This window comes from Calidris pugnax, unplaced genomic scaffold (assembly GCF_001431845.1).
Source record: "Calidris pugnax isolate Ruff unplaced genomic scaffold, ASM143184v1 scaffold558, whole genome shotgun sequence".
Lineage (NCBI taxonomy): Eukaryota > Metazoa > Chordata > Aves > Charadriiformes > Scolopacidae > Calidris > Calidris pugnax.
Window position 1 is genome coordinate 106,770 of NW_015093088.1, and position 12,765 is coordinate 119,534.

General features: G+C 51.8%; 1 protein-coding gene across 1 annotated transcript; it reads left to right on the forward strand.

Moving 5' to 3' along the window:
• Positions 1-359: 359 nt before the first annotated feature.
• On the forward strand, positions 360-11,911 carry CCDC25 (coiled-coil domain containing 25). The gene is made up of 9 exons (XM_014962783.1): positions 360-511; positions 3,029-3,076; positions 3,421-3,460; positions 5,650-5,701; positions 6,141-6,216; positions 7,251-7,354; positions 9,256-9,458; positions 10,525-10,570; positions 11,757-11,911. The coding sequence occupies exons 1-9, from the start codon at positions 487-489 to the stop codon at positions 11,784-11,786; spliced, it is 624 nt and encodes a 207-aa protein (XP_014818269.1). The 5' UTR covers positions 360-486; the 3' UTR covers positions 11,787-11,911.
• The last annotated feature ends 854 nt before the right edge of the window (positions 11,912-12,765 follow it).

The window sequence follows — 12,765 nt, forward strand, 5'->3', positions numbered from 1 at the left end:
AGAGCCCTGCTGCGAAAAGCATCCTCCTTAAAGCAGTGCTGGCAATTGAAAAGCAAAACCCTGCAGCCCGCAACAAGCCGGGCAGCACGCTCAGGAGGTTAGATAGGCTTACGCAGGAAAAAAAAATATAATAAACTGTGCTGGTCCTCTACGCGAGACCTCTGGGATACCCCGCAACACAGAGGGACCCGCAGCACCCCCGCGCATGCGCAATAGGCGGGGGGAGTGCGCATGCGCAGAGCACAGCGCCACCCGCTCTCGGGCAGACTGCGCATGCGCAAAGGGGCCGTCACCGCCCCCTCCCGGCAGCCGCACGCAAGCGCAGTGCTCGGAACGGCTTCACCGCCCGCAGGGGAGGGTGCCGGCGCATGCGCCTTCCTCAGTTCCGCCCCCGGTCCCAAACCATCCGGTCGGCCGGTGCTGGTGGTGCGGGAGAGCGGCCGCCGTGCGGAGCCACGGGCCGGGCGGGCCGAGAGAGCCGCCGCTATGGTCTTCTACTTCACCTCCAACGGTGAGTCAGCGAGGGGAGGGCGGCTGGAGGCCTCAGCGGCCCCGCGGCGCGGCGGGGGAGCTCGTACGGGGCCGGGTCCCGCCGCTGTGAGGGGGTGCTGGGCCGCGGCCCGGTCCGGTTCCTCAGGGAGCGGGACTGGCCCGTCCTCCCGCCCCTCTGAGCACCCCCGCTCCGGCCCGTCCGTGCCTTTGTACCAGCCCCTCGGCTGGGCTGAACGTAAAGGACTCGGTTTGGGCCGGTATTGGCCACAATTTAAAGTTATTGCAGGAGCTTGAGGGGTTCCCTGAGCTGAGGAAGTGGTTCTGGAGTCACAGAATCGCCCCGGTTGGAAAAGAGTTTTCAGACCATCGAGTCCAACCATCAACCCAACACTGCCAAACCCACCACTGACCCATGTCCCTCAGCACCACGTCTGCCCGGCTTTGAAATCCCCCCAGGAATGGGGACTCCACCACTGCCCTGGGCAGCTTCTGCCAAGGCTTCACAACCCTTTCCATGGAGAAATTCCTCCCAATCTCCTAAACCTCCCCTGGTGCAACTTGAGGCCATTTCCTCTTGTCCCATGGCCTGTTCCTTGGGAGAAGAGACCGACCCCCCCTGGCTACATCCTCCTTTCAGGGAGTTGTAGAGAGTGAGAAGGTCTCCCCTCAGCCACCTCTTCTCCAGGCTGAACACCCCCAGCTCCCTCAGCCTCTCCTCACAAGACTTGTGCTCCAGACCCTTCACCAGCTCCATTGACCTTCTCTGGACCCGCTCCAGCACCTCAAGGTCTTGTAGCAAGTTCTTGTTAGCAACAAGCCTCAGATGGATGACAGCACCGGGGAGGGACTTCTGAAAAGCTTTCTCAAGTGTACAGCTGTCGGGAGTTTGAGGGAAGGCACAGTGCAGAAAATCTCTCATATTTTTCCTTTGATGAGAGCCAGATTTGTTACCTTGCCCACACAAAAAGTTCAGCTGCTTCTAAAGCATCACAAATATGTGGTTTGATGCAGTAGGGGCTGATGATATGGAATGTAGCACAGGAATATCCCTTTTTTTGTTTGTCCCCAAGTCAGTTCATCGATATACAACCACCTCGCGGAAGTTTCAGTGTGATTTTTACCCCTTGCTGTAACCACTAACTAGTATTTTGTGTGTTGTCTCCCTCAACTCTAGAGATTAAGCTCATTAATGAGAAGGATTTGAGTACCCGGCTTCGTGATTTTTCTTGTATATGGAAACACTTCATGCTCTTCTGAACATTTCTTAAATAAATTTGTTCCACCACCTCTCTGGGCAGCCTCTTCCAGGGCTCTGCCACCCTCACAGGAAAGAAGTTCATCTTCATGTTTAGATAGAACTTCTTATGTTCCAATTTGTGCCCATTCCCTCTTGTCCTGTCACTGGGCACCACTGAGAAAAGCCTGGCCCCATCCTCTTGACACCCACCCTTGAAGTATTTCTAGGTGTTGATCAGATCCCCCCTCAGCCTTCTCTTCTCCAGACTAAAATGGCCCAAGTCCCTCAGCCTTTCCTCCTAAGAGAGATGCTCCAGGCCCCTCATCATCTTTGTAGCCTCTGCTGTCCCCTCTCCAGCAGTTCCCTGTCCTTCTGGAACTGGGGAGCCCAGAACTGGTCCCAGTGCTCCAGATGGGGCCTCCCCAGGGGCAGCACCCAACACTTGCCCTGGTTGAACTTCATCAGGTTCCTCTCTGCCCAGCTCTCCAGCCTGTCCATCGCCGTGAAATTGGGATTTCCCTGCTGCTGTGTGTAAGAAGAGAGAATTATTATCTTTTTTTTAAAGCAGGTTGTTCAGTTGTTTCTTCAGGATTTTCCTGATTGTGCCACCCTCTGCCTGCTCTGTGTCCGTCCGACTGGAGAGACAGACGCTGAAGGGACACTTGTTTGGTTTCCTAGAATTGGTGGAGTCTTTACTGCCTGATGAAATGAGCCCTAAGGAAGACAAGGACCTTGTTATAAGCATCCCCAAAAAGGCACAGATGAGACAAACGACTCACCAAAGGCTGTTTATGCCACTTCAGTCTTTCCACTGGAGTTTTAATCCTCCCGGGTTACCTGGGGGAGGTTCACGTTGGGCCTTTGGTGCTTTGGGGATGCAAGGGACGGGCAGATGAGGTGTTTCACTCCAGGGAATTAATCCCAGACTGTAAATACGACGTCAGCCTTTCTGGCTCACAGGCGGGGGCTTAATTCAACAGATTATTCCATTACACAGATAGGACCTGAACCACCTGGATGTTGAAGGAGTTTTGCCCGGAAAGCTGTTCCTTGCTGGATAATCTTCAGTGGAAAATGGTGGAAATTCCACTTTCCAAAGTCCTCTGAAGTATTTGGGACAAAATCAGGAGGAAACACAAAACAATCTTCCTTTTTGTCTCCCAGGAGGGGAGTGGGAGGGAGGGACGGATGGAGCAGTTTTCATTCTAATTTCTATGACCAGGACCCGTGTGTTTTTTTATTCTGTGCAGAATTTGTCCAAAACCCTTTTTGATTTGTTTTCCTCTTTCTGTCCCTCAGTTGTTCCCTCCGTTTACACCATTTACATGGGAAAAGATAAGTACGAAAGTAAGTACATTAATTAATGATGCCTAATGGCTTAGATTTAGATTTGGGGGGAATTAAGGTCATTTTGAAATGATGTCTTTGTATGTGTTAACTTGAAATATTCTTCGAGAACTTGCCTGCCCTTGTGAGTGGTTCTGACGTACCCCTCTGAAATCCACTCTGTGACTTTTAAAATAGATACATTTTGTAAATTCTCTGGGCAGGGTAACTGCCTTCAGATACAAATAAAAGCTATATTAACTGGGAAAAATATCTATCTAGAGAAAAATAGCTCCACAGGTACTTTGATTTCTTGTTGATGGTGGGATCCTGGGCTTTGCTCACTGATGTTTTATTCCCCACAGATGAAGACCTAATAAAGTATGGCTGGCCTGAAGATATCTGGTAGGTACTGGAACTCCCTGAAAACAAGTTGCCTTTCACTGTACACCTGAGCCAAATGACCATAACAACCCTCAGACACTGTGAAATCTCTTTTTTTCCAAGGCTATTTAGCAGTTTAAATGCAATCCCAGGGTGGAGGTGGATGGCAGGAGACCTCAGTGTCCTTGATGGGACACCATTTATTCCTAATTCATTCCCCTGCTTCATCCCCTGCTTTGTCCATCATAAGAGCTGGCCCCTTGGTGAAATTTTGTGGGGTTTATCCCTGCAGGGAGCTGCTGGAGTAGGGATAACCCCATATTTGTGTTTGGGAATATAGGTGCTGGCTCACTGTCTTTGGGGAACAGGCAGAGCTGATGGGCAGCTCGGGGTTTGTAAGGGAGAGCCCCCTCCTGAACCGAGCAGCAATAGGAGCTCCTGGGTATCTCTGTGCACAGAAAAGCAAAACCCAAAAGGCTGATGGAGAAATCAGGGAGCAGGATGGGACTTGGGGATGGAACCAGAAGGTTTTTGAGCAACGCTGTGCCCAGAAGAAGCTGTCTCTTCTCCCTCAGTGCCTTTTTCCTCTGTGTGTGCTTCATGTCCCCCCTGTGTGTGCCATGGCCCATCCTGTAAAACACCCGTGGCTGTCTCAGCAGTTGTGGTTGGTGAGAAGCAGCAGCAGAGTGTGATATTTTGATTCCTGCTCTAAGCAGACCCTCTACAGCTGTGACCAGGCGGGCAGAAGGAAGCCCTCTGCCATTTGTGGATCGGTTTTGGTGTTGAGATCTCATCAGAAGAGGCAAAACAAGAGAAGGGAAATTCCCAATCCTTTTACCAGCAATTGGTGGCACCTTTGCTGCCTGGATTAGGTCAGAAACTTTCCAGCCTGAGGAGGATTATGAGATGTTTATAAAGGGGTTTGCTTGCTGCCAGACTAGATGTGTTAATGATTCTCCTTCGTTAATGATTTCTAACAAGAATCGCCGTGTTTGTTCTGCTCCTCCTCACTCTTCAAGGTGGCCTTTGCCAGGATGAGCTGAGGTGTCTTGGTGGAACTGGAGCCGACGTGCTCCACAGAGGATGTTGTCAGCAGTCAGTTAGCTGGCAAGGGAGTCTATTTTTGATTTTCTAGCAGAAAAGATGGTGCTTCAGCTGAATAACACGCTGCTGTAGCAGTATCATGTTCGTTTTGGCTCACGTTCCTCCTATCACTACGTAATTTAAGGTGTGTTTATCCTGTTATTTCGGAGTGACCTTGAAATTCTAGCCCAAAGTCGTCTTTTCCCATCTCTTTCCTCTCTTGTAGCTCACACCAACATCATCCAGGTGGCTTTTTTTCATGTCCTAGTGCCATCCCCACAAAATCTTGTAGGGCTTCTTGCAGAGACCTCCTGGGCATTGTTCTCCTGACGGTGTCTAGCATCTTTAGACTTATTTCTGCTTAAGAGAGGTGCTGCAGAATTGGGGTAGGAGGCCCAGGAGGTACAAGTGAGAACTCGTGTGTTGGTGCTGGAGGGTTTTCTGGCTTGCAGCAGGAAGGAAAAAGTCCTTTTATGTTAAAAAAGAAAATGATCTAAAGAAAAGTTGGGAGGTGACATGAGATCAGTTGTCCCCCGTGTGCTCTGTCCTTGGAGCTTTGCAGGATTGGAGCGAGTGTTGATTGGGACAGAGGCTTAAAAATAGGGTGATAATGGTAAAAACACAGTGAAGATAGAAGAGATCTGGGGAAGAGCAGCTGGAGCCATATAGAGACAAACAGCCCTGGGCTCTATGGAGCATGGTGCTGAGCAGTGAGAAACTTTGGTGGTTTTTTTTGCTTTATGAGCTTAAAACCAGTCGTGTAAATGGTGTAACTGGCAGTGCTGGCTGCTGAGTTCACAAATTTGCTGTTTCTCTAAAAAATAAATAGTCAGACCAAAACACCACATGCGTAGGCTCATCCTGGGAGCGTTGTCTCCCTGGAATGCAGAACTTAAAAGAAGAAAAGGGAGAGGGAAAGGGTTATTTTCTCAGTGTCCCATTGGGGGGCCTGATGTTCCTTGAAGGACAGGCTCTGGCTCCCTCGCCTGCTTTTAAACACATATATTGTGAACATTTCTACACTTTCCTTGTCTGTGGGACTGCTGTTTTGTCACTTGTTGGGAGGTAAATCCTTCAGCTCACCATCTCTTGTCCTCGTTAAATGTGCTTTTTTTTTAATTCTTTAGGTTTCATGTGGATAAACTCTCTTCCGCCCACGTGTACCTTCGGCTACACAAGGTAATCCTGAGGTAGATGTATTTTAAAAAGATAATATTCCCCCATGTCAGAACTTCATGCACCCCTTCTGCAGTGATTCTTGTGCACAAGACCATCTTTGGGCTGAATTTACAGCCTCCGTAACCAAATAACGTGAGGATGAAGAGGAAGTTTAATGCGGGCCAGCAGAACATTGATTTCTGTCCCGACACCAAGAGGTGTCAAGGACATCAAGCGTGTGTCCAGGAACCATCACCCCACTAAAATGGGAGGGTATTTTGGAGAAAAGCAGGGTGCAAATCGCTTTTGAGGCTTCCAAATGCCACACAAGGCTCAAAATGTGGAGCGTGGAGGTCCTGGTTGAATTTGCAGAGCATCATGCCCTGCTTTCCCCCACCTTCATGTCCCCACCGGTCCCGTCAGCGCCGCACAGATCTCACCTTGCCTTGCTCTGTCGCAGGGGCAGACGGTGGATGACATTCCCAAGGAGGTGTTGATAGACTGTGCCCATCTGGTGAAGGCAAACAGCATCCAAGGTAACATGGGTGTGAGGTGCTTGTGGTGGGTGTTTTTGGTGCACACGAGTGTGTGTTTTTCAGCTCAAATATTTGCGGCATGCCACAGGATCACACAACGGTTGGGGTTGGAAGGGACCTTCTGAGATCATCTCATCCACCCCCACCCAGAGCAGGTCCACTCAAAACAGGTTGCACAGGAATGTGTCCAGGCAGGGTTTGAATGTCTCCAGAGACGGAGACTCCACCACCTCCCTGGGCAGCCTCTGCCAGGGCTCTGCCACCCTCAAAGTGAAGAAGTTCCTCCCCATGTTGAGATGGAACTTCTTATGTTCAAGTTTGTGCCCATTCCCTCTTGTCCTGTCCCTGGGCACCACTCTAAAAAGACTGGCCCCATCCTCCTGACACCCACCGTTTAAGTATTTCTAGGTGTTGATCAGATCCCCCCTCAATATTCCCTTCTCCAGACTAAAAAGACCAAAGTCCCTCAGCCTCTGCTGGTAAGAGAGATGCTCCAGGCCCCTCACGATCTTTGTAGCCCTTTGCTGTCCCCTCTCCAGCAGTTCCCTGTCCTTCTTGAACTGGGGAGCCCAGTTTCTGCTGTGATGCTCCCTGTTAAACCTGTGGAAGGAAGCAGGTGGCACTTGCAGCTGCTGGGGCTGCCCCTTACGTTCTCCTACGGAGGAGTTGGATGGAAGTCTCTGAAATTCCCGTTTGTGCCTCCGTGTTGCTGTCCCAGCCAGGGAGGCCTCGCAGGCTCTTCTCTGAACACCACCTCGGGGCCCCCTTCCCCAGCAGTTGCTCTTCTGGCAGAGCCCATCTCCATCTGGAGCTCGTTAAACGCCGCCGCCGCGCTCGCGTTACCGCTGAAAACCGTGTCGTGGTTTTCTCCCCTTTCTCTGCAACCCTGGAAGGGCTTCTCCCTTTCCTCCTTTCTCGCCGAGCTGGTAATGCTGGTGACAAGAATAACTGCCAGTTTCCACGCGATTTGAAGAGCTCTTTCAGCAGGGGGAGAAGGGAGATGATTTCCCTCTGTTCTTTTCCACCCCCCCCAGGCTGCAAGATGAACAACGTCAACGTGGTGTACACGCCGTGGACCAACCTGAAGAAGACAGCAGACATGGACGTGGGGCAGATCGGCTTTCACAGGCAGAAGGATGTAAGTGTTTGCCCTCAGAGGGGACAGCCCGTGACGTTCCCCAGGGAGGAGCTGGATGAATTATCTTCAGCGTTTGCCCCAAAGGCAGGGAACCATCCTCTCCTGAAGCCCAAGAGAGATCCCAGGGTTGTGTTTGCCTGAACGTCACCCGAAAATCCCTGGCTGAGTGTCAGCCCCTGCGCCACGTGTTCCCAAACTGCAGCACAATGTAGCAGACACGTCTTTGCTGATGCCCAGTGGTATCACGTGTGAGTCTGTGCTCTCTGCTTGAATTTATCACCACCTAAATCAGCTCTTCTCGCAGCCAAAGAGATGAGCAGTTGCTTTAGATCAGCTCCCAGGTGTCATCACTCCTCTGAAAGGGCTCAGGACTTGAACTTGCCGTGCAAAAGGAGGGCTGTGCGGGGTCCTGGAGGTGTCTGTCACTGCGTTAGAATCTGTTGTCTCACCCTGTGCTGCCTCTGGATTTGTTAAACCTGTTCAAAGGCAGAGCTGTTCGGCTCCGGTGTAGAGTCAGGCCAGTGCTCAGAGCTGTTCCCAAGCCTGACCTGGTGTCTGCAGGTCATATGATGCTTAAATTGTAGTTAGGACAGGCTGGAGAGGTGGCCCCGTGCAAACCTCCTGAAGTTCAGCCAGGCCAAGGGCAGGGTCCTGCCTCTGGGTCAGGGCAATTCCAAGCACAAATCCAGGCTGGGTGGAGAATGGATGGATGGAGAGCAGCCCTGAGGAGAAGGGCATGGGGGTGTTGGTGGGTGAGAAGCTCAACACAAAGTGGCAACGTGGGCTGGCAGCCCAGCAAGCCCCCTGACCCCTGGGCTGCATCCCCAGCAGCGTGGCCAGCAAGGGGAGGGGGGGGATTCTGCCCCTCTGCTCCGCTCTGGGGAGAGCCCCCCAGTGCTGCCTCCAGCTCTGGGGCCACCAACAGCAGAAGGACATGGAGCTGTTGGAGCGGGGCCAGAGGAGGCCCTGGAGATGCTGGGAGGGCTGGAGCCCCTCTGCTGGGAGGGGGGGCTGAGAGAGTTGGGGGGGGTCAGCCTGGAGAAGAGAAGGCTCCGGGGAGACCTTGGAGCCCCTGCCAGTCCCTCAAGAAGGGGGGCTCCAGGAAAGCTGGGGAGGGACTCTGGCTGAGGGAGGGGAGCCCTAGGAGGAGGGGAAAGGGGTGGACACTGCAAGAGGGGAGATGGAGCTGAGCTGTGGGGAAGAACTTGTTTGGTGGGAGGGTGGTGAGAGCCTGGCCCAGGTTGGCCCGAGAAGCTGTGGCTGCCCCATCCCTGGAGGGGTTCAAGGCCAGGTTGGAGGGGGCTTGGAGCAACCTGGTGTGGTGGGAGGTGTCCCTGCCCAGGGCAGGGGGTGGCACTGGGGGGGCTTTAAGGTCCCTTCCCACCCAAACCACTCCATGATTCTATGACTGCTGGGAGAGAAGCCTCTCTCTTGATGCCATTATTTGACTAGAACAAGTCTGTACCAGGGCAAGAAGTGCTAAAACCCCTGCAGTCAACAAGCAGCACGTGAGTTTCTCTTCCCCAAAACGGCCCGTAGAAACCTCCAGCCGCCTCTTCGGCGATCGGCAGAGACCGGTTCTTGTCTCTTGGCCTCTTTGTTGAGGCCTGTGCCAAGAAATGACATTAGTAATGCTTTTGTATGTACTCAGAAATGCTGGTGTTTGTTAGCTGTGTGCTGCTGAGCGCTGGGAGGGGGCCTCTCTGTGTTACACAACCTGCTGAATAGGCCTCGGCGGCGGGGATTTTCCTCAGCATCTGTTTTTGTGGGTTTCAGCCATGTGTAAAGTGGAAATTGGGTGTTTTCTTTCCGTTGAGAAAGTTGCCAGAATAAAAAAAAAATTTAAAGAAAAAAAAGGTATTTTTTTTTATAAAGATCATAGTTCTTTGCACTCCCAAAAGGTGAAAATGCTGACGGTGGAGAAGAAGGTCAACGAGATCCTCAACCGGCTGGAGAAGACAAAAGTGGAGCGTTTCCCAGACCTGGCTGCTGAGAAAGAAGCCCGGGACAGAGAGGAGAGAAACGAGAAAAAAGCCCAGATCCAAGAGATGAAACGGAAGGAAAAGGAAGAGATGAAGAAGAAGAAAGAGTTGGAAGAACTTAGGTAAGTAATAAATCCCAGTGCCAGCTTCCAGCTCCACCGTTTTCCTCGGCGCCCGGCGAGTTCTGGGTCAGCAGCTGCTGGTTAACGGGTGACTCGGGGCTCAGCTGACCTGCTCCTCACGGCCCAGCGACTCCCTTTGTCTTGAGAATAAAGGCATTTCCCCCCCTTTTTTTTTCCTGAAACAAACCTGGATTGTTCAGAGGAAGGGCTGTGGCTTTTGAAACCGGTCCCCAACTCCGGGGAAACTGGGGAAGCCGAAACTGGGGAAGCCATTTGGTTCTCCCCGTCACTGGGAGGGCAGGAATCTCTTCCAGCTTCGTGCCAGCCTCGGAAAAGACTTCACTGGAGTTTTTCAGCATCTCCTTGCATCCCAGTGTTAATTAAAACACATGTGAATCCTCAATTGCACGCTCCTTTGAGCGTGGAATGAGGGATTGGGGCTTTGAAATGTCGCTGTGGCCCTTTCTGTCCGCCCTGCAGCGGGTGTGACCTTGGTCCTGAGCACTGGCCGGCCCCAGAAAGCTCCTTTTTAAGCTGGAGTAAGTCATGTTTTTCTGTAAATGACAGCAAAATTGGTATTTGAATAACTCCGTGATTTCCTAAGTGATTTACCACAGGGAGAGCTCCCAAAAAGAAGGGCTTAGAGAAGCAAACTGAACCGGGAAGTCTGAGCGAGGGCCCTGCCCTGCTTATTTAACCTTGCCCCACAGCTCCCTCTTGGCCTTCCCCCAAAAAAAAGGATTTTCCACCTCCTGGGGTGACTGGTAATTCTTAAACAAAAAACATGGAGGAGTCAGCAAAGTGCCGTGGCTCTGTCTGGTTGGTTTAATTAGCCAAAGGAACCACGAGATAAGCAAATACTTGTCCGGCCTGAGTTCAGAAAGGGGGAAAAAAAAAAGCCCAATTTGTGTTTTTCTGGTTTTTGCTCCCGTTGTATCCAAGGAAAAAAAAAAAAAGGCAAGCCCAATTTGTTTTTTTCTGGTTTTTGCTCCCGTTGTATCCAAACGCCTCTCTGTTGGTGAGATTTGGAAAGGTATCATGGCAGAAAATGTGATTTTTCTTACAGGAGCTACTCATCGTTGATGAAGGCAGAGAACATGTCCTCAAATCAGGTAAGAGCTGCTCCATCTGGGGTGGGTGACTCCTGTGACACAGAGCACATCTCTGTCACCTCTCCTGGGTGACATTGCTGCTTTCCCAGAGGGCCCTACGGCTCGTGTGACAGCCAGGAGGAGCCTGTGCCCCTGGAAAAGTCCTCCCAGTTCCTTTCCCACCCGAGCAGAGGAACCAGTAGAGCTTTAATTGGGTCACCAAGCTTCTGAGCTGTATGAGAGGAGGTCTCCCTGGTGGCACCCATGACCTGCCACCTCGTTCCTTCAAGGGAAGGGGGAGGAAAATGGACATTTTTAACAAGAAATGAACTGGACGTGAAGGGACACCACTTGGGGAGGGATGAAAATGGGTGCTGAGGAGAGAAGAGGAAGTTTGAAGGGATGTTCTTGCAGAGGGTGGTCTCAGCCCGTGACTGGAGCAACATGGTGGAAAAGGAGCCAGAGAGAAGCGCAGGGAGGGAGATGAGGAGGAGGAGGAGGAGGGCTGGGGCTGAAGTTCAGGAGAGATCCTGGTGTGGTGGTATGACCCTTTGCCCAAGGTCTGTCCCATCTGCAGGTTCCTCCGTGGTGGGAAACAGAGCTTGGAGCTCCTCTGAGTGACCCTCAGCTTAAAACCCACCTTTTTTGCACCCTAATCCCTGACTAACCACTTAGAAGAGCGTGTGTTTTTGAAGAATTCCTGATTTTCCTCCTGGTTGGTGGGGACATCCCCTCAGGAACTTGAACTGGGTTGAAGCACAAGTGTCTCCTGTCACACACAGACCATGTGCGCCCTGTTGGTGACACTGCCCAGGGAGAGGGAGGGTGGAAAAGCTGGTCAGGAGCTCTCTCCTCATCTCCTGACCTCCATGTGATGCCAACCTCCTTCTCCCAGCTTGGGAAGAAGCTCAGGGGATGGTCTCCACCTGCTCCAGTGCCAGGGGGGTGATCAATCCTGGGGACACCCAAGTGCCAACTGCTCTTTCCCAACACGGAGCCTCACACAGGGTTGGTCCCACTCTGGAGCAGCAGGAAAATCAGTCTGTTTGGTCTGATTTCATGGTGTTTGTATGCAAATGGGAGGAAACCAGAAAAAATACCAATTGTGAAATCCTGCCGGAGGCACCATTTCACCACTTTCTTGTTCAACGTGCACAATAATCCTGATTTTTCTTTTTGGGGGGGGGTGTGTCTTTTCTTCCTACAGGACGGCAACGATTCTGATGACTTTATGTAAATCAAGCCTCTCTCCTTTCTCTCAATCAACGAGGTGGTTTGGGGGAGCTCTTAATATGTCACCATCGCTACGAATACCAAAAAAAACCTCATACCCCCCCAAAAAAAAAGGGAATGCTGACTTCATTTCTCTGGAACCCGCTCGGTTCCCCCGGCAGCCTCCGGAAGAGCTCGGGGCAGGAGAGAAGATCCCTCCGTCTGCACATCCAGCTCTTTATTTTGTGTTTTGGGGACGTGGGTGGAAGGAAACGGAATTGACTTGCGGTTTCTACAAAGATATTTATTCTTGGAGGGTTGGGGGGGTGGGATTGGGGGTAGCTTTTAATCCGGTGAGATTTAAAGAAACCCCAAAATCCAGGCTGTCTCCTTTGACTCGGATCTTGCTGGGAATTCAGCGAGGACGTGACCGTGACGCTGCCGCCTGCCCAGCTCTTCTCTTTGTGATGGGCCAACAAAGCTGGGGTGTGGGGGGGGTCCCTCTACAATTTTGGGGTGGGGGAAGGTTGGACAAGCTTGTGGCTTCTTCACGACCTCCCCCCCCCAGCCCTGTCTGGTCCAAAATCTGGTGGTTCCTCGTTAAATCCAAAGCTCCAGATGACGTCGAGGGAGCTGGGCTATCGTTGGAGCCTCCTTGAGCGTGTGTTAGAAGGAGAATAGCCCCACGATATGGTTTTTTTTTTTTAATTACTTGATTTTGGGGGGCTATTCCTTGGAAAACTCTGGTTTGGGAAGAATTGAGTTTTATGCGGCCTGGTTGGGCTGGGGGCTCTTTGCCCGAGTGCTCTGGAAGGGGTTTTTGGGGCTAAATCTGTACCAAACGGTGGCGATAATCCTGGCAGCGCCTGTATATATGTCACAATTAAATTCATACCGTGCTGGTAAAACCTGCTGCTCCGGGGGGGGGTCACTCCATGTGGTGACACCTCGGAGAAGGAGGGGACACGGGAGGGTCTGCCAGCGTCACGGAGAGCTGTGCTGGG